This window comes from Atractosteus spatula, chromosome 11 (assembly GCF_055471065.1).
Source record: "Atractosteus spatula isolate fAtrSpa1 chromosome 11, fAtrSpa1.hap1, whole genome shotgun sequence".
Classification (NCBI taxonomy): domain Eukaryota; kingdom Metazoa; phylum Chordata; class Actinopteri; order Semionotiformes; family Lepisosteidae; genus Atractosteus; species Atractosteus spatula.
The window spans coordinates 32,710,893-32,731,835 of NC_142716.1; the positions used below are offsets into that span (position 1 = coordinate 32,710,893).

The 20,943-nt window shown below is 40.1% G+C and overlaps 1 protein-coding gene across 4 annotated transcripts in view; it reads left to right on the forward strand.

Annotated features, from left to right (window-relative positions):
- Positions 1 to 20,943, forward strand: part of patj (PATJ crumbs cell polarity complex component) — a 230,608-nt gene that overhangs the window by 38,561 nt on the left and 171,104 nt on the right. For all 4 annotated transcript variants that reach the window (XM_088927009.1, XM_088927011.1, XM_088927012.1 and 1 more), the window contains exons 13-16: positions 43 to 99; positions 1,535 to 1,669; positions 7,486 to 7,653; positions 10,665 to 10,841. In XM_088927009.1, coding sequence (XP_088783135.1) covers positions 43 to 99; positions 1,535 to 1,669; positions 7,486 to 7,653; positions 10,665 to 10,841 — 537 coding nt within the window. The remainder of the gene's footprint in view (positions 1 to 42; positions 100 to 1,534; positions 1,670 to 7,485; positions 7,654 to 10,664; positions 10,842 to 20,943) is intronic.

A 20,943-nucleotide genomic window follows, 5' to 3' on the forward strand; every position in this document is an offset into this window, starting at 1 on the left:
CTTTCTTTGCGTGATGTTTGTGATTTATTTTCTCTCTCCTAGGTAGTTGAACTGGATCCTGTAATTGAAGGTGATGCAGAGCTGCAGAAATATTCCAAGGTATGCTAGGAGACAATCATGACAACATGTGGTCAGAGACTCCATGTTGAATGATTGTTTGAAGAACGTCGGATTATGAATGATTATTATTGATGGGCTCAGCAGCAGTCACACCAGTCACATTCAGCAAAAACACATTAGTGATAAAAACTCAAAAGCCCTCTAATCCAGGTAAGCAGTGGGTATCTCAGGTACCATAGTGCTTCTGTAACCGAGGATATTCATCTGGAACCATGATAATACTTACAAGGTTTGTGCAAATTTAAACTGGATTAGCTGGTATGCTAGACTTAAAAAAAAAAATAAATTATTGGCTCAGGCTGTGTCTCAGTTGAGAGTACCATGGAGCTTGAATATTTTTTATCCCATTTAATGGGCGGGCAACTAAGTATAGATGGAGAAGTAAGTTATAAAGACTAGAGTTCATCTAGTGGCTGATAAAAATTAACACCTGCCACTGTGGTAGGCAGTGTCTCTTGGCAACCTGTAGCTGCCACAGGCTTAGTTGGTGTTTTTAGGGTGTAAAGGTATTTGCCGTCAACATCAATATCTGGCATGAAGGCCGCCATCAAACATGTCACTAAGAGACCAGGTTGTACACCAGGTTGGGTATATAAAGGGTTAAATGCTGGAGAGCAAGGTAGATTTATTCCAAATAGGTGAAAGCTTGTGAAATTTAGTGTGGGATTAATTCTGTTGATTAGAACGTGTGACATTCAGCATTGTAATAGGAGAGTAGCTGCCTATGAGAATGATGATTAAATAAATCTCACTTGAAATCCCAACTAATTTTGTTTTGGTCAGCAACTGCTTTTAAATTTAATAACTCATTTGATAATTTTGTATTTTCAATAGATCATGGGCTTCATTATGACTGACATTTAGTATGTACTCTTATGTTAGGCAGTTTTATTTCCCTTCACCCCACAACAATAAGTTCTTACTCTGCCCTTCCAAAAACATGTAAATGTGCAATTTGAATTTTGGCAGAATTTATTTAAAATCAGTGCATGGAAAAGGTATTTACAGAACATCATTATATTTTATGCAGCTGTTAAATAGGAAATGTTGGTAAGGTTTCACTCCCTATCCCTGAATTTGCACTCATGACAGTGACAGAAATGCAGGCTCTTGTCTTTTAAAACTGTATTTCGGCCATTGTTCTGCAATTACAATGAGTGTTTTTGTTTGGGTATCCAGTCTAGTTCTACTAGACAGCAATGCAAATACACAAACCAGTCCTTACAGTAATTCTATGTGGGGACTGGTCCATAATGTGAAGTTTGAAGTATCTGGAACCCCATCAAACCGCTTATGTATTAGAAAAGAAATCCTATTGATGTACCCATTGAACAATGACACTGCAGCAACCTCTAACAGCATGCCACTACTGCCTGCCTGGCATCCCCCCCACCCATGACGTCTCTTCTTTCAGTTGCTGCCAATCCACACCATGCGGCTGGGAGTGGAGCTGGACTCCTTTGATGGGCATCATTACATCTCCACAGTGGCACCAGGTGGGCCGGTTGCTAAGCATGGCTTACTGAGGCCTGAAGATGAGCTGCTGGAGGTAACGCTAGGCTTTGTTTAAGGGTCAGGGGGAGGGCACGATTCCTGCTTATGACAACGAGATAGTGACACAGCTTACAGTAGATTGCATGTTTAGAATGGTTGAAGAATGGATGACTCACTCATAGACTATTTTAGATTTAGAAAGGCACACGCAATTCAACACCGAAGAGAATAGCAGTGACCCCTGGGAGTTGTCACGGGCCAGCAAAACTGTCAATGTTGGCAGTGAGTGCAGCATTCCTCCTCCAGTTGGTGCCAGCCCCTCAGTGTGCACTGTGATGTGAAAAATATTGGATGGCTCTGACAGTTGTGGAGGTAAACGTGCTGTCCTCTTGTCTGCCGTGCTGGTCTTGGTGATAAGGCCAAGTTGATCAATGCCTGCTTATTCCAGTTTGGGGGCTGATGGGTTCGTTATGATGGCCAGTTCCAAATTTAAAGAAAAGGAAGGAAGTGCAGTTGAAGTAGATTGCGTACAAGTTCTTCTTTGTTAAGCACTCAGTGAAGCTAAAGACAATTAGCTGTATCAATTGGCTAGGTTCCTGAGAGAGGAGGCAAGTAAATCCCAAAGCATCGATAAATCAGAGTTTTGATCAGATGGTAAAGAATCTGCACACTTGCTTATTTTTTTTCAAAAGCCATAAGTTTACTGAAGTAACTAGATGAAAACAGAGGAAGTCTCAATTCTAAAGGAGATTTAAATAAAATGCATACTGAAAGCCGACAGAACATTTCCTTTGCTTTAAACCAAAGTACAGGATAGTACAAACACTGCTGTTCGTTCTACAGCTACAGGCTGATGGGCACTTGGACATCTTTAATCCCAGGCCCCAGCAAGACAGTTATCTGGAGGATTTATTGGGTTGGGTAAAACACCACACAAAGTCCTGCAGTTAACATGTTGTAAAAAACTGGAGCATCATGCTCCAGAAAGTATCTCCATGTAGCTGAAATAACCAGAAGCTGCCCTTGAAGAATCAGAATGGTTTTACATCCCTCGATTGAATTACTTTGTTGCTTTTTTGACACATATCTCCCATCAAGAGGAAGTTCAGAATCAAATAACAGTTCGGTTCAAAGCCATCGGCCATGTCACTGGCTAATCCTCCAGGCACAGTACCTGCCCTTCGTTGTCTGCGATTTCCTCTCCAGCTACCTGCTTAATGCCCTTGTCTGCAGGCTGTGCCATTAGTTTGCCCTGTCCTGAGCGCTGGCTTTCTGTGTGTCCAACAGAAGGCACATAATCAGTCAAGAGTCCCTCGGTTGTATCTGTGGGCCCTACTGACACACCGAGCTGTTGGAGAAAATGCTGGCAGAGATGTCTTTCGCCTTTGAACATGTTCTGTAGGCGTCTGACAGCCCCACGAGTGAATCCGGTTTGGACACCGTTGTGACTGCAGCCTTGCTGCGAGTCTTTTGTGTGCGGAGCACGTGGGGAATGATACCCGGGCCTGCAGGGGCATGGGGCCGTAGACAGTCCCACTGTGCCATCTGCACGAGTGTCTCCCGCTCCTGCCACATCAGCCGTGGGCTGCCGCCGCTGCCACCCAGCCTGTTATTGTTGGCACTCGGAATGGAACAAAGACTTGGGGGGGGGAGTGGCACTGCCTGTGCTGCAGAAACTCAGAAGGGCTCTTCTGTGCATGAAAAACAAAGCTACGCTTAAATTAAATAGTATTCACATAACTCAGCCCAGCAGTGCACGCTAGCAGATCTGAAATGTTGGAACAGGATTCTCCAGGGTTGCTGTGCGAAGGGCCCCCAGCAGATATGAGCCAGCAGAGCCTATTAAAGCTGCTATCGAGTGGCGATCCTGTCTGCGATTTGCCCCACTGTGCCTCTGCTTTCAGACTGCTTAAAGAAACGCAGTGTGGCTCCCTTTTCAGCCCCCATTGATGTGGTTTTAATGTCTGTGCTCTGTGCTCATAACCATCCTTTAAAAGGGGAAGAACAACCGTTTATGGTAATTTAGGTCCTATAGATTTGAAATCCTCCTCTGTATATTTGAATCCCCTGCGTACCATGTAATTCATAACAAAGGCAGAGAAGGTGTATCTTTCTGTGCAGACATAAGCTGCCTTTTCATGATTACAACTGTATCACCTCCTGCAGCTCAAAATGGAGAAACATACACACACATCTATTCAAAGGTAACACAGCTGTTAAAATCATACAATATATTTAGTGTTTAATGTCACTGAGGCAACTTTAACCAAGTTGGAAGTCTGTTGATCCAGAACAGCACAACTATATCCACTGTTTGCTCATAAAATGGCACGATTGCTTAAACCTAGAATATCATTTCTCACAAGTATTGTTAAGATATGAATAGCTCATTATTGTGGTTGGTCTGAGGAAATTATAAAGCTTTTAATTTGATCCTCCTCCCTGAACCTCATTGGTCTAATGAATGGTAGATTTTTTTGTTAGCTTATGAATAAGGTATTACATATGCTGGTGATCAGTTATAGGGGCACTTGGACAACTTTACATACATGCAAGAAAGACTTGACCATATGAAAACACGTTGCCCATCTACTAAGGGAATGTGCCAAAGGACATCTTTTATAAAATCCTTAGTATGCATTTGTCTATTAGAAGTATCCCCCAGCAATCCCCAAATTAGCCAGTACAGATAAAGTTTCCATCAAATGTTACTGAAGTATCATTGTCTCTGTGCTTTCATTACTAATGATCATATTTTTGCTCCTTACTTTTTTTAATCTTCCGTGGAGTGAGTCCAAACATTGAGGGAGACCTCTGTTTCAAAGCCTGTTGTTTGTTATAAGAACACTGGAAAGGTTAAGAATGAGAGGCTTCTCGGCCCCTCTAACTACCATCTGTAGTTAAAAATTAATTGATTCCAGGATCTCGTACAGCCATTTCTTGAATTAAGTCTCGGTATCAACTTCTTATTTCATTCTCCCACAAAGTTTTGGATAAAGAAGTAACTCCTGTTCTCAGTTTTAATGAGATTAGTTTCCACATAGTTTTCACTTGTTCATTTTTCACCATTTATCTGTTCTTAGTAATTGTCTGGAAGAAAATCAAATAAACCAGCTAGATATCAGATGAGGGTTATAGGCATGTCTCCATGGTTTGGTCTTTCTGCTTCATGCCTAAAAGTATGAAATAATTTGTTTTAGTTGATGAGCATCTTGCTCAGGGTCTACAAGACAATGCATTACTAGCATCCTGAAAATGAGGAATACAGCACAAAGGAATCCAGTCTGGAACGATTATGAATGGAGGTTGTGTTTCTGTTTTTTTTCTTGTTTTGACCCTGATAAGATTGCAGTCTCACTGGTGAAATCTTCACCCAGTATTTTCTCACTTGTGCACAGAAGAATGCAAAACCTTGTTTTTCTTCTCTAAATTCCTCAACCTGTCCCAGAGTATACAGTACATAAGAAATTCAGAAGAGCCTATATCATCATCCTTACTGTTGTAAGGCAAATGGTCAGTTCTTTGCTTTTGATTTTAACACGCCAAAAAACTGCAACTTATTTGCTATGCAAAGATAGCAAATAAGATAGCAAGGCAATAAAATCAGTGTTAATAAGAGATATTACTTGGAAAACCTATTACAGTGATGAAGCAGACTGAAACACCTATGCAGTTTTTCCACTGATTAAGTGAATACATACATTCTGGATTAAAGGTTTTAGCCCATTATTACATTCTATGTATTTAACTTTGTTTGTTTTTAGTTTTTGTGTACTGTGTACCCGTGCAAAGTAGGTGAACAAATACATAATTTTGAAGCTTACTGTCCAATCTGTGTGACATTGCATATCATCATGTAATTGTCCTGTTGCACCCCCTGTTTTTGACAGAGAACTATGTGTTATGGGTTCAGTCAGTAATTAATGGTGGATTTACTAAAAAGGTGCAAGTAAAATGAATTTAAAACAGCTTTTCTCAATTTCTCATTCTCTATACTGTGTAGTGACTGAACAGTCTGCTGGGTCCAATGAGTTGAGTACACGAATGGTCTTTCACCATTGTGTGGGGGAAGTAAGGGTTAATCTTCTGTGTTATTGGCTTTTGCAAATCAACTTTGGCACAGGAAACCTGACAATACTTTTATATTAAAGTCTGAGGTCTATTAATCAGAGTTTATAGCAGTAAGTAGAGTCTTGTGGAATGACTTGCACTGTTGTAAATCTAGTGGTGTGAAACGATGCTCAAATCCTGACCATATGTGCTCTGTGCTCTAGCCTGATCAGGCATTCCTCCTGGGGACTGCACCTGAGCCTGTTTCAGCCTGGCCTGCTTTCTGTTTCAAACCGTTTCAAAGATGTCTGTTTCAGTTCTCTTACTCGGGATTAAATGTGTAGCATCAGACAAACAACACGTTTTCTTAATCCTTTATTTACTCAAATTAATCATTGAGAACAAAGATGATCTGGAGAATATTTATGCAGCAAGGCATTTACTGGTGGAATTTGAGTGACTGACTCAGTCGACAATATTACAGCAGCTTTCTACCTGACTTTGGATCTACTGTATGTTCCATCCAAAGCTCTATCTACTACTCCACAGTGTTGCTCCATTAATGATGCTATTAATTACTCTTTAGTAGTTTGCTTAAAGAGTTCATTGTGAAGTGCTGATGCATATAGTATGGTGCTTCACTGCTCATTGCTGCGATTGTTAAAAGAGAACGCTTGCGGTTTTTTACTTTGTTCATGCTTCTCCTTCATGCCCTCCATGTTCTTTTTTCCCTGAAGCACTTTTGTCTCTCTGGAGGTGGGAGTGCCTGCCATTGGCATTACTCCAGGAGTGGTGTGTGACATCAGGCAGCCAGCAGCCTGAAGGACTCAACCCCCACTGCACAAAATGCAATCTGGCACCTCGAATGCAGGGGATTTAGAGCTAATAAGTTTAAAAACTTGTCAGGTGAACAAAGATGAGGACAATTACCGGCATGTTTCTGAACCAGCTGTAAGAACATGGCCTGATGTGTAATACCATATATTTCTGTACCCTGCTGCGTTCCATTTAACACCTGTGCACACAGTAATGCTGAAATTAAAGGGTGACATAATTGTATGTACAATAGTAGTATTTTAATTTAGACACAATCCTCATCTTTCCTGCTTTATACAGTACAGTACCACTCAGTTTTGGAGAGTAAATCCTGTATTCCACCTGACATCTGTGTCCAGAGAGAGCTGAAGATGATATATCTGTGCCCTCCACAATGTGTCTCTCCAAGCCATCTGCCTTTTTCCCATGCTGCTGACTTAAAACAGTGTTCTTGCCCTATAGGCAGCTGGATTTGTCATGACTGGAGGTTTTCACAGTTTTCACAGGCACACTGTCTCCTGACAGTTTCTCCAAGTCATGGTTTGAGTTAAAGACAAATTGGGAAGAAAAATAAAACTTGTTTAAAGGGGAGTTTAAGGAGTTCCAGTGTGAACACTCTAGACTAGACATTGTCGGTCCAAGTAGGATTCTTTAGCCAACAGGAAAAACTGGCGTCAGGTGGGCACCAGCGATCCCTGCAATGTGCTAGTTGCCTGTGTGCTTATGCTGTTGTTAGAGAGAGAGCTGTAGCAGTGGTCCAGTCTGTGTTGGCTCTGCTGCAGGTGCTGTTGGATTAAAGATCCCAATGATGCGTGCGTTGAATGTAGGAAATCATTTAGGGCACACAAAAAAGAAGAAAATAAGAAAATATCGGCTGATTTCAGTTTATCTGAAACATTAAGTTCAATTGAGTAAGAAAATAAGTCTTGGTTGCCCACTGTTTAGGAGAGGTGCTTCATCAGCTTGTTGGTATTTCCACCTGATCTCTGCCCGCTGTTTCTTCAGGTCAACGGCGTGCAGCTGTACGGCAAGTCCCGGCGAGAAGCAGTGGCCTTCCTGAGAGAAGTTCCACCCCCCTTCACTCTGGTGTGCTGCCGGCACCTGGTCGAAGATACCATCGAGGCCTCAGTGGAAGAGCCCCCAGAGAGCTTGTTTCCACCTTTGAGGAAACAGGTGAAGAAAGAGCCCCACAACGGGACTGCACACACAACCTTTTCACATGTTTGAAACCTAAAATGTTTATTAGATATTAATTAAAGTTCTAATAATATATTAAGTTAACCTGATGAAACAAATGACACAAAACATGGAGCTCTTTCAACATTTATTTATTCTCTAATGATGCAACATTCAAAATCCATGCTGGATAAAATATGTAACTGGTGGCACCCCCTTGAGCAGTGTCAAACATGACATTTCTCATCGAGGCCAAAGAGTTGTACTTTTAACTCTTATTTCCAGAGGACATTGTTCCAGAATCCTTGTGGATCATCTGTGTGCTCTTCAGTGAGCATCAGATGGATATAAGTATTCTTTTTGGAGAGAAGTGTTTTTTTCTCCTTGCTATCCTTCCATGAAAACCATTCTACCTCAGTCATTTTCTGATGGTTCAGTCATGAGCAGTCACATTAGTGAAGGCAAGTGTGGCCCACAATTCCTTGAATGGATCGGCTTCCTCGATGATTCTCCACTTTGTATAATGCAAATGGATATAATATCCTGAAGCTGGTTTTATATTGTGCCACATGTTGGATGGAGCAGGTCATCTCTTCATCTGTAATGTTCAAATATGTTTTCTCTAAAGGTTTGCACATTATAGCATCAGGTGGGTTGATAACCTCACTCCCCGATGGGTGCTGCAGGCACACTTTGCAGAGCCTGTTGCTGTAAAATGGAATAAGCCAGCAAGTTCTTTTTGAAGACCTGGGAGGAGCAGAGACCTTCCTCACTAAAAAATTTAATTCAATTCATCCCTTAATCTAAAGTGGGGCAGAAAAGGGGGAATTACATGGAAGGAGTCCATGCTTAGGGAAAGTAGGTGAGTGGAAATGTCATGATGTGGAGTCCTTCCACCAAAAACCAAGTAATATGTCATCACTCCCCTTTTCATATGAATTTGGATAATTGATCGGTGAAGAGGACATGAAAATATTCAAGCTTTGATGTCATGTAAAGACGAGTGAATCAAAATACTATGGTAAATGAAGTGTATTTGAATCTTGAGACAAATATTTAGTTAATTCCTGGATTTATTTTTTTTCTCTATCCATAAAAGTAACTTACTTTGCTCCCCCAAGCCATATATTTGCAATTTCAGATAAGACACAATTTCTCAGAAATGTAGATGCCAAACATCAGGCACTCATCTTCCATTTTGATTTGCCAAGTGTATGATTCATGACAGTATTCGTATCTGCACCCAGAACCTCATCAAAGTTGGTGAAATCTGGTTCAGACATGCTAGAGGCATTAGCTAAATTTATATATTTTTTAAAACTAGAAAATACTGGTTCAAATAAATCCATGTTTCTTCAGTTCATTACTCCCTTACCGATTTAAAGACAATTTCTTTGTAATACAGCTAAGGCATCCTTTGTTTTGTTCCCTGCGGAACAAGAGACTGGTATATTAGCACATGTACAAGCGTCATGCTTCAAATTAAAATCCTGTATTATAGCGAAATCTACAGATACTGGAGAAAAAATGGAAATACCAATGTAAAGTCACTTAATAAGGCCTCCTCTTGCACCCATGCTAGACATAACTATAGGCAACCTGGCCTGTCCAGTATTTTATACTTGACCGTAAGTATGCAGGGATGTTATTTAACACATTGGCCACACCTACAGTATGTGGTAGCCCTTACTTTCAGTATATTTGATGTGCCTTACTTACCTTATTTTGGTATTGGTAACTAAATGTAATGTCAAAGAACAATAAGTCTTGAAAGAATGAAAGATACACAAAAGTTGCTAAGTAGGCTTCAAGACCCAAATAGCAACAGAAATGATATCCTTAAATTGACTCTTTAACTAGAAGTTAAGGAGACTCCTTGACTCCTTAGCTGTCTCCTTAACTAGGTTTATTTCTGTCTGTTACTCCTGTTGTTGACTAATAAACGCTTAACTGGTAACAAAGTCCATCAATATTAGTTTTTTAAGCAATTGTCATTAAAGTGCAAACCGTAATGTTGTGTTACTAACGTTTGGATAAAGAGGACTTTTCTGTTGAGAACTGTCTTCATTGAAGCCAGCAGAAATTGTTCCATAGCACAGTGAATATAAAAAGAGCTGGGTATAAAGTCCAATTGACTCATTCTGCAGCTGGGAGTTCAAAGTCTGGCAAGAGTCAGAGGGATCCAAGAAAAACATACAGATGGGATGAAATGACAGTCGAGAAGATGAAACGGACGCCACAGTGCCCCAGTGCTAATGCTGCAGTGAAAATACAGGGCGGCTAATTACAGCCCTACCAGTAGAGTAGCCAGGCTATTAGAAAGGGACATAAACCTGCTTCATCTCAAAACATTTGTTGTATAAGCTGTGCTGGCATGCAGATGACATAATAAATGATGGTTTTTATATAACCATGAATGACTGAGTGAGTGTTGGAAGCTCAGAGTTGCTCTTCTGACTGGTGCTCTGTATTATAGCTTCTCAGAGGGCTGTTCTCCAGGTGTTGTGATGGGGGAGGTGAGGGCAGACGTGCGTCTGTGATTGGCCTTGGCAAAATAGATCCTCTCTACATGTCTGGCTGAAAAACTGCAGTTTGCAGGTCTAAAATTAGTCCTCTTGTACTGTGCGGTACGTTGTATTTGTAACAGTCTGGATGCCAGAGAGCGTGGGCTCCACAGAGAATGAAGCCTGCGTGGTTCAAATGATGCAATGAGTTTTCTTGAGCCCAGCCACAATGGTGTTGGTTGACCAGTTGGTGCCAATCTTTCCTCTGGGCTAGCAGATTCAATCCAACTGCGCAGTGTGTTGGAAAGTAGACGTCCTTTGGTGTTGCCATATCTTTACTGTTAATAATGTATTGATAATATTAATAACTAATTAATAATATTAATCCCAGTGCCCTCTTTGTAACAATAGTGGTGTTAGCATCTGGTTACCTAGCATTGTCCAGTACAAGATGTTTAAAATGTAGTGCTATTTTGCACTCAGCTTGGTCTCTCCTTTCTCCAGGAACAGGTGATCCTTGAGGAAGATGAGTGGGAACAGATGGAAGTGCTAGCCAAGCGACGGGAGGAAGACGAAGAGGAGGAAGAAGAAGGGGAGCTGGCAATGTGGTCACCGGAGGTCAAGGTGGTAGAGCTGGAGAAGGAAGACCGAGGACTTGGCTTCAGCATCCTTGATTATCAGGTACTATCACGGCATGGGAGTCCAATCTTCAGGCACTTCACACACTCCTAGTCATCCAGTTAGGCTTCTCACAGAACTCGGTAGCCAGCCTGAGCAAGCATGAGCTTGTCAAGCCCATTTTCAACTGAAATCATTACAGGATCCCTACTGGATCACTTGAGAAATTGATTCATGACGTGCAAGACTGAAACTATGAATAAGGTTACTTATTCTTAATGGGACTGCACTGATCCAACATGGGAAAACAATCAAGGTACCCAGTCCCCACTGTAACTATTGAAGAAACACCTGGCTGGTTTGAAACAGTTACTATACAACTATTGACTATTAAAACTAATGTTGGCAGACCTGGTTATAACACTAACCCTGGATGTGGTCTCATAGCTTCTTCATAAACTGCTGATCTTTAAGAGTTATGGGTTCTGTTTAAACTTGACACCATTGTATATTGAATGTTAAAGTTAAAGAGATTTAACCTTAAAAGGATTTCTCCTGGGCTCAGATAAGCATGTTTTAAGCATGAAGCGTGTTTTTTTCTGCTTTTCTGGGCTGAGAACAAAAAGAATGACTTAATAAAAGTACCTTTCACAAGAGCTTGATTTAATTGGAACATTACCAGATCTGAAACATTGGTCTATCTGATGAGTTGAAAATAAATAGCAATTTTCCTTTACTTCATTGACCTTGTAATAAGAGCATTGCTCTCTTTCATTAGGAATTATGAGCAATCACAGAGCCGTAACCAAGACAGCAGTTACTGCCAAACCTAGGGTCTAATACCTCAGCTCCAGTTTCTACTTAAGTCAGGTCTTTCAGTGGACTGCATTGCACTTCAATATCTTCCATATAACACAAATTGCAGTGATATTCACTGCATAGCAATGTATGTAAAACATTGATATGTTGTATCAATATCAATGAAAGGTGTTTTCAAAATAATCTAACTAGTAAAGTTTCTTGCTTTGAGTGTAGACGTGCTCTTAAGAGACATTTCAGGGCTGGATCATACGGCTAGCTCTATGTGACTGGAATTTCCAAGCTATGCCTCAGCATCCCATTAAAGTGTAAGCATTATTCAACAGTTGTCTTCTCTATTCTTCCAAAAAACAGCATTTTCTCTGATTTGTTGGGCTGCTGACTGCTTACAGTGACATCAGCAAGATGTGCTTGTCAAATCCTGAACCAAGTCTTATCTGAGTTTAAACTGGGTGTGAATATTTTATACTGTATATACAGTACTGATGGTAATTCCTAAATTTCAACCCTATGCTGTAATGATTTGCAGTAAAACCTGAGTACTAATCTGCTGGTTATTCTTTCAGAAAAACATAAGACCACTTACAAATGAGAGGAGCCATTCGGCCTGTTCAGTCTTTCTGGCAGTTAGTAGCTACATGATCTAAGGATGTCATCTTGTTGCCTTTGAGGTTTGCAATTCACAGAGCTCCGAGGAGCCATTTATTGAAAACCAAAATGCATGCAGCCTGAATGATCTTTGTGCGTACAGCTTCTTATGTCCAAACAAGTTGTCCACTGGGCATTTATGTAATTAAGATTTCACATTTTTAAAGTAGAACCTTGGAGACCCAACACAGCTGTTCTGATTGGTGTGCATTCTCTGTTCAAGCTCAACAGGCTTGCAGCTCTGTACAGAACACTGCCTTTCTACTGTGTTTTGTGATCTAGAGGAAAGAGATTTATTGACATTCATCAGGAAACAGTTGTTATAAGCTCACGTGATCATCTTTAGGGGAAGAATTGTTTCTGGTATGAGCAGCGGAAGAGTTCACACGTGACCACGTGGTTTTGAGTCCTATGCATCTCTGTCAAGGAAATATTTGTTGAAATTATAATAAAACTTGCTGATTCAGATACTTGGCTTCTTGTGCATTGAGAAATGTGTTCTTTTTAAAAGATCCCTTCCTATTTACACTAGAAGTATGTGGTCATCTCACTGTGGCATCCAGCAGTCATGGGCACTATGACAAAAATGCTTGAGAAACTACTTCCTTCACATTGTAAGAGCAGGTATCGGGATCCAAAAAACATAATAATATACATCTACTAATTATATATCTGTTTTAAGTAATTCTTTTCATTGTTTGCATCTTGGTGGGTTTTTAATTTACATTGACAGTACATTTCAAGGCGTCACCTTGACTTCAGTGCAGGTCTTCTTCATGCCTTGCTGTGATAGATGCACCTACAGTACATTATCAGGCTGGCAAGACACTCCAGGAAACACCCCTGCTGGAGTGAATGGGAGGAGGGACCTTAGTGGACAGAACTTAGTGCACAGAGATGAGGAAAAAAAACATCCTTTTGAAAGCCAGGAAACAAAACAACAGGCATGAGACCTAGACTGTCATAGCAATGCATAGAAATGTCTAAAACTCTAGTTATCCTACTTCTCTTTCTTAAAAGACTGCCTGGCTACACATTCCCTGGATTAAACACTCGATTAATCTGAAAACTGCTTGTTTTTTAGTTTTTATCACAACATCACGCAGATCTGAACAGCTTTGTATGGGGATGCATAAATCTGCTCATTCACCAGCATTTCATCATAACCCAGTAGACAGCACAGTCACTTAAACCTCAAGCTCATTGACAACTCAGGCTGGAGAGAATAGACCACTCCTCTTTGTTTTCCATTTTACAGTTAAATCCTAGCATTTCTGTTCTTAACACCATACAAATGGCCCCCTTTTGACACCCTGAAGCTGAAGAGTTTTTCTTAATGGCTACGCAGTCAGTCTTGCAATCATTCTGCTGCTTCTCATGTGATACATGTGTATATGGAGACAGAGATACACTGCTGTGCAGTAGCTTTGCATATTTTGCATTGTCTTACTCTTTTCAAGAGTAAATTTCAATTTTTTCTTCTTTATACAGAATCAGTTCTTCTTGTTAAACCTTTGCTCTTTTAATATAGCAGTGAATGTGGAAAGTTCTCTCTTCTGTAGTATAAAATGCAGCATTTCAGCCTTTGCATAGTGAAATGCATGTAAAAGATTTAAATGAGGAAAATATGACAAGTCAGGAATTACATCTTATTTGTAAGAAAGAGAGTAGACAATATGACACTTCATATCGGCTGCTTCTACATGGTTTACCTTGAGTTGCTCTGATAACAGACTTTTGAAAAGCCTGTGAATTAACGATGCTACATGACAAGTTTTGTTTCTTCTAACCACAGTTAAACTGCTTTAGTCAAGGTGGTTGTAATAGTGAAAACACTAGAAAAAGCATAGAATATGTTGTTGATCTCATGACAAACATATAGTAAGTCCTGTGTTTAAGATGTCTAGGACTTTGAAAGCTGTGTAATCAATGAGCATACTGTATGTGAACATCACCTTCAGTTCTGCAATGCATACTTCTCCCTAGTAGGCAATTTAGTAATTTCTTATACACAACTCTTGTGTGTTTTAAAGATGACACTGAGAGTGCTGTGCAGTCTGACCCTGAACAGCACCCCAAGGTGCTGCCCTGTAAGGCTGATTATAGGATTTCATTTAAAAAATGAGGAAAGAAAAATGCACACCTTAACTAGGTATCTGGTTCATCCTATTACTTTGACATCAAAGTTGACTTGTGAGAATTCAGAGCAACAACCTTTGCACATTGTAAAAAGCCATAAACTAGAGGTCTCTGAAGGTTTTGATCTCCTTTCTTTTAGGTACAGAAATAAAGAGTAATATTCATGGTGCTGAACTGAGTGAGCTTCTCCTTTTAACCTTTTGCAGTATCAGTGATGTGCCAAGGGCTTTGATTAAGCATTGCAGATAGTCTTGGCTTTGAGGATGTAGAGCAGTTTCAGGCTTGGCATTACATTTTATGTTTTTAATAATAATTGCAAAAGCAAAATCCATTGTTTTTCCTTTTTATCATCTTGACTCATTGCAACAAACCTCTGCCTTGCACAGAAGAGATGAAGGCACAAACATCCCTTGTGATCGAGATCTTTGCAATATCTTCTTTATAGGCCACACAGGTTCAGGGAGGTCTTTTTCAAACTTGGGTCTGGTTCCTTGCTCATTATAATTACTTTGTACACAATATGACTATTAGAATCTCATTGTTTTAATATACAAAGCATCTATGAGATGTAAGACGTGATCCACGATCAGTGAATCTGCAAATGTTCAAAAAAGGGCTCATTTGCATTTGAGAAATTTGACAAAAGTTGCAAAGAACAATCCCTCCATGCAAAGACTGTTACAGTGGAAATAGGCAACAAGAACACCTACTGCACTTTCACTTTTTCTGGTGCAAAACCGTTCTGTTTAATCCAACGTCTTTCAACCTGAACTCTGAATGGATCAGCTGGAGTTGGACACATCGCTGGGCAAAAAAGAAGCCACTTCCTGGCTGAGATTATGAGAGGATTTGCTGGACCTAAAATTTGGTGACCCAATTTGTAGAGATTATTAAAAAAAACAACAGAATAAGAACATTACCAGTAATACAACAAGGTCCCTACCCCTTTTCACCACCATTGGTGATACCCCAGTCCCTTCACGTCTCCACCCAAAAGATTTTTCCTTCTTAAAGCAAGAATCAGACAGGTGTCACAGGACACAGTGCGATCATCATCAGCTGCAGCTGGGACCTTAGATCTGAGCAGGTATGAAGAAGGAACAGGAGACACACAAGGGAATGCAAAGACTTCAAACTCAACAGTCACATTTATTCAGTCATGGTGACAACACCCAAGCCAGAACACCCAAGTCTTTGCTGCTGCTGCTGCTGCGAGATCAAATAACTCTGGAAAAACTAATAAATATGTTTACTTATTATGAGATAATTGGACAAAGAAGAGGCAACCTGTTTTCAAAATTTAACCACCTCTGGACACTCCCAGTGTTGCCCAGAGTGCCACATGCACAAATCATACCTAAAGGGGATAGGATTTGGATTGTGCTAGCAAGGGATCAGATCAGGTGTGCTCTGTGAAGAATGTTCAAGTCAATCCTTCAGTGGTTGTTATACTTTGCAGTTGAATTTATATTGCCCCAGTAAATTTCTTTGTAGCATTCCAATCTGTTTTCCAAACAATAATTAATTGTACAAAACAAAGCAAGAAAATCTGAGAATGCAGAATGAGAATCGTAGCCCTTACCCCCGGGGGAGCTGCACAGGCAGAGCTGAGATGAAAGTAAAATCGAAAGAGAAGCCAGGAGGACCCATTTAGAGATTGGAAGTCACGGAAGGAGCAGAGACCCACCTCATTTAAAATATCTGCTCTGATAATCCCATTATCCAAAGTGAAACAGAGGAATTTCATGTAACCACTCAATAATTGTGAGAATAGGGCTGGAATGCATATTTGCAGGGAATTTTGAGTCTTTTCACCAAACACCAGGTTGTTAATATTGTATATTGGACTAAAATCTACAAATTCTTGAAGACTTTGTAGGGGGGATACTAGAAGGAGTCTGGAAGTATATATGGAGAGTCGAGAGAAGCACCATTTCTGAATGGGCTCCTCATTTTGTAATCCTAGTACTCTATGTGGAGGAGATGCTTTCTTAACTCTCACATAGCAAAATGAGCGGCTTTGTTTAAAAAAAAATGTGGAAAGGTTTTCTGTTCTGTAATCCTTTTCTTCGGGGCGGTTAAGCACTTTGTAATTTAAATCACGGATCATTCATCACGGCCGAGTAAAACAAAAGGAAAGTGAACAAAACACTGGAAATCGCCCTGCAATTCATCATCGAGAACTGATTAAAACTTGAAAGATATCAGTTTCGGCTGAAGCCCTGCTATGATAGTGATGGATTTTAGACAGCTGAGCACCCGCAAAGGGGTGGTGATGCTGGTTGGGGTAGTGGGGAGTGAGGGGGAGGATGCAGGATAAATAGTCCCTTGCAGTTTCACGTTAAATTGCATTTTGTTAAATCTCATGCCAAATCTCCCCCCTGACACACACACACACCTCCCTACTTGCTTCAATCTTAAAACCCCTTCAGCCTGAGAACAAAGACTGTCCAGAAATCCAGAGATGACTGGATTAGGGGCTTCTGTCTAGAGTAGTTATAAATGGTCTTCTGACAAATCCTAGGACTAGAACAAGTTTCCCTGGTCTTCCAAGGACCTCCTGCCTTTTCCTGCTCCTTGTATCCCTCGTCTAGATATTGGAACCCTAAACTTGCCTGCTAAATATATTTAAAAGCATCAACCCCATGTTAATCGGGTGCAGAATGAAGTGTTTCTGAGGCACTGTACATACTGTAGTACAGTATATTAACTTTCTGGAGCCTTTAAGAACAATTTTAAGAACACAGTGCAGTTGTTTTGTAATATTTCTGAAGGCCCTTTGAAAATGTTATGGTTACATTTTAGTACTTTTAATTACTTACAATATATTGCCAGAATGTCTACATTTTGAAGTACGTTTTTTAAAGAATGCACTTAAAACCATTTTTTGGATATTTGTAATTACTGAATTCATAGTTACAATTTGCTGTACGACGGTATTATACTACTACAAATATGCATGATACTAGAAAAGGATGAGATTTGAGTTGCTTGACGGTGAGTGAGGTTTAACATTGTGAGCTGAAAGTATAAGCACATTTTCATTGGGTTAGCATGAGGCATACAAGTATTTGGGACACTTTCAATGCTTGTTGTGGTTCGAGAAACACTGTGGTTTACTAACCTTTTCAGAAAACTAACATAAAGAGAGTTGACCCAATAAAGCCAAAAAAACAGATTGATTACAAACTTCAACCCACTTACCATTCACTTATTACAGATAAGGTAAGCTTTAGACGTTAGCCTGCCCTTCTTGGTAATACTTTAGTTTGGGGGTTGCAAATAGCACTTTACAAATGCATGAGAAGAACTTGGTGTTAATTAATAAATGTGAGATGAATGATGAATTAATCATTTTTTAGATTAATTCCTACCAAAATTACTGACAGTCTATTAATGCTCTGCTAATCTATTCTCTGTTATAAAGGATTTATGTTGATAAATGTTGTTGAAGCCAGTGCCCTGAGATTATGAATGCTTGAATCAGGTCCTGGGACCAATTAGCTCCTAGGAACATTAAACGTTAGATGCTCTGCATTCTGCAAGTATTCACTAGCATGCATACAGGTATGCTAGACCCTGTGAAAGAGCTCAAGGTGTCAGTCAAGTCATTCACACTCATTAAATATACACTGGGGAACTCTGATTGACAGCCTAGGCTGTCATACTGAAAACCAGGTTTGTCAATTGCTCGGGTGGCTTCACACTGTAATTTGCCATATCTGAAATCTTCAGTTTGCACTGGAACTTGAGGAAGGTGAAAAAGAAGGAACATTTGGAAACTACTTATTTTCAGAACATTGCTTAACAAGTATTAATTCCAGACAGCTGGAGAAATGTAATCCCTGGTTTACCCCTTCCCAATGACAGAAGTGAAACACTTGAGCAGGTATTTGAACTTTGGTGGGCCTTGAAGTTTTCAACAAATATTGCATTTGCAGCGTGACACATCACACGACGGATAGAGGTATTTATAGTTTATCCTGAGTCAAGTGATATGAAGAAGATCATTATTCATCCCTCTGGTAACAAAATGTATTCAACTTTGTGAATGTTAGATTGGAAACTTAAAGTATTAAATGTGATGCCTCATTAAGACATTACCTGGGTGTTACTTGCTAGACTGTGGTCACAGTCTTCTTACTGAATAGCAGGTTCTCCGATTAATTTTATGAAATATTATAGGAATATGGGAGATATTGCCATATGGATGGGAGACCTCCTGGTAAGAATTAAGGTTGCTGCTGAAAGAGGTATTAGAGGGGCATTAGGGGGCACTCACCCTGCAGTCTGTGTGGATCCTAATGCCCCAGTATAGTGACAGGGACACTACACTGTAAAAAGGCACTATCTTTCAGATAAGATTTCCCATTGGCCCTTACCAATCTGGGATTCTTCATAATCCCCATCTATCAATTATCTTAGATGATGTGTGCATTCTGTCGCACTATGGCTGCCATAGCACATTGGTGGTGGTGGAGGGGAGTCGCCATTACTTGTAAAGCGCTTTGAGTGTAGTGTCCAGAAAAGGAATTATTATTATTTTTTATTATTATTATTAATGCCCAGGATTAAGTTAAGGGTGTGTATAGAAAAGTATTGTTTTTCCAGCAGAGACAGACACGTGTTTGAAAACGTGTAAATTAGAACCAGCACCTGAATAACAGATCACACAACGGTACAGTATGTACTGCTTTAACTCCGAAAACCATTCCCCAATCAGATAGCCTGTCCATTCTTTTGGCAGATACTGAAAACAGATCAGCAGTGACAATGTTCATTTCTCCATTTATCTGTGATAAGGCAGTTTTGGACACTTGCACAAGCATTGATGTGTCAGTGAGATGGTGTTTCCCTATTCTGTGTAAGTATTTCTATGGGCAGTAGAGCCCATACTACAAAAAACAACAAAAATGTTTTATTTGCTCTGAAGAATCTACATGGTACCACATTTAACTCTGATTAGGATGCCCCATTTGTTCATTGGAGAAGATGACTGGTGTCAATCCTGCTTCACTTCAACTGAGCCACTTGTCCATCTGCAATGTTCCTGAGCATGGAATGGATTTGGTGCAACTCGTACTCACTTCTACGCCTCCTCCTATCATTATTTGAAGCTGTGAGAGTGGTTTGAGGAGAAATTTTTCTTGGAAAGTCAAAGTGTGATTTTGTGTTTGATGTGATGGATGAAAAGCTTCACCGCTCAGAGCTGTGATCGCCCTGGAAAGAACCTTTCCATGGCAGCCGTGAGCTAATGCTGGGAAATAGTTTCAGCATGTAGTGCTGGTTTCTGGCCTGCAGTGTGAGTCTCCTCAGCTGGGGTGTTTAAGACACCTGGCAAAATGCTAAACCGCCTCAACCATTAATTTCCAATTGTTTTTACCACGGTTGACATAATAGAACTCTAGATCTCAGAATCATTACAGTAATAGTCCATGCTGACATGTGAAATTTGAAAAGAAATGCTGGCTTTGTAGTGAAGCCACAGGGATTCAGATAGAAGCCCTTAATGTTACCAGATAAAAGATGTCTGTTGGTACTTTGCAGAATAATGGAGATTGATGAAGGAATTTCCTTTAAGTAGAATACCTGAGATGTGTGGTGGGGTATTGAGATCAAATAATGTCCTAGATTGAATAATGTCCTCGATACCATGAAACATTTGTTTTTTATGCTTTCATCACGGTAATAATCACATAGTATAATGCAAACCTTTCTGAAAATGATATATAAGGGCTTCTCCAATTGATTATGGCTGCATGGTGCATATGTGGTTTAAATGCACATTAAGTAATGCCTTGACCTTAACTCAGTCTAAAACTCATAAAGGCTTTATAATCCACAGCTGTATGGATGCTTTCTATATCTACCTGTTATTAAATTGAATTGTGTCCATTGGCCTCTGTTGTCAAGGACGAAGCTTCCTGACCTGGTTATTGAACATGAGAATTTGTTCTTAGTTAAGTTACCTGATAAGACAGTGGTTATAAATAAACTGTTCAGGAACGGCTCTGGTCATAGGGGACTGTGTGGCCCAGAGCCCTCCTTGTGGACACCTTTCAGACATGTTTTCATTACCACAGGGATGTCAGTAAGAGATATGGTGCTGTTCCAGTTGTGCCGTAACACACTACAGAGCTAACAACACATCGATGACAAATAACCTTGATAAACAGGCACATCTGAGGGTTCTCATTTGCACTGAGCAGTACAGCCAAGTAGACTGACAATCAGAAATTCCAAATCAGAGGGTGTAAATGAAAAAAGAAATTTATGAAATTCTGCATTTGTAAGAAAAAACATCTTGGAACTTTCCCTTGTTAGTGCACTGACCGGCTGGATAAGAAAGCAGCCCTACACCATATCAACTATTTCAGTATCGGTCAAAACCTACCATGCTTTTCAGATGTTGTGTTTAGTAATATTTTCATAAAACTTTGTTCCAACTGTTGTGGCTCATCTTCTCTGCAAATTCTGATCTGCCCTTTCTGTTTCTAGTGCTGATGAGAGGTTTGCGTCTTGCAATGTAGCCCTTGAAATTCTCATGTCAAGTCTTCAA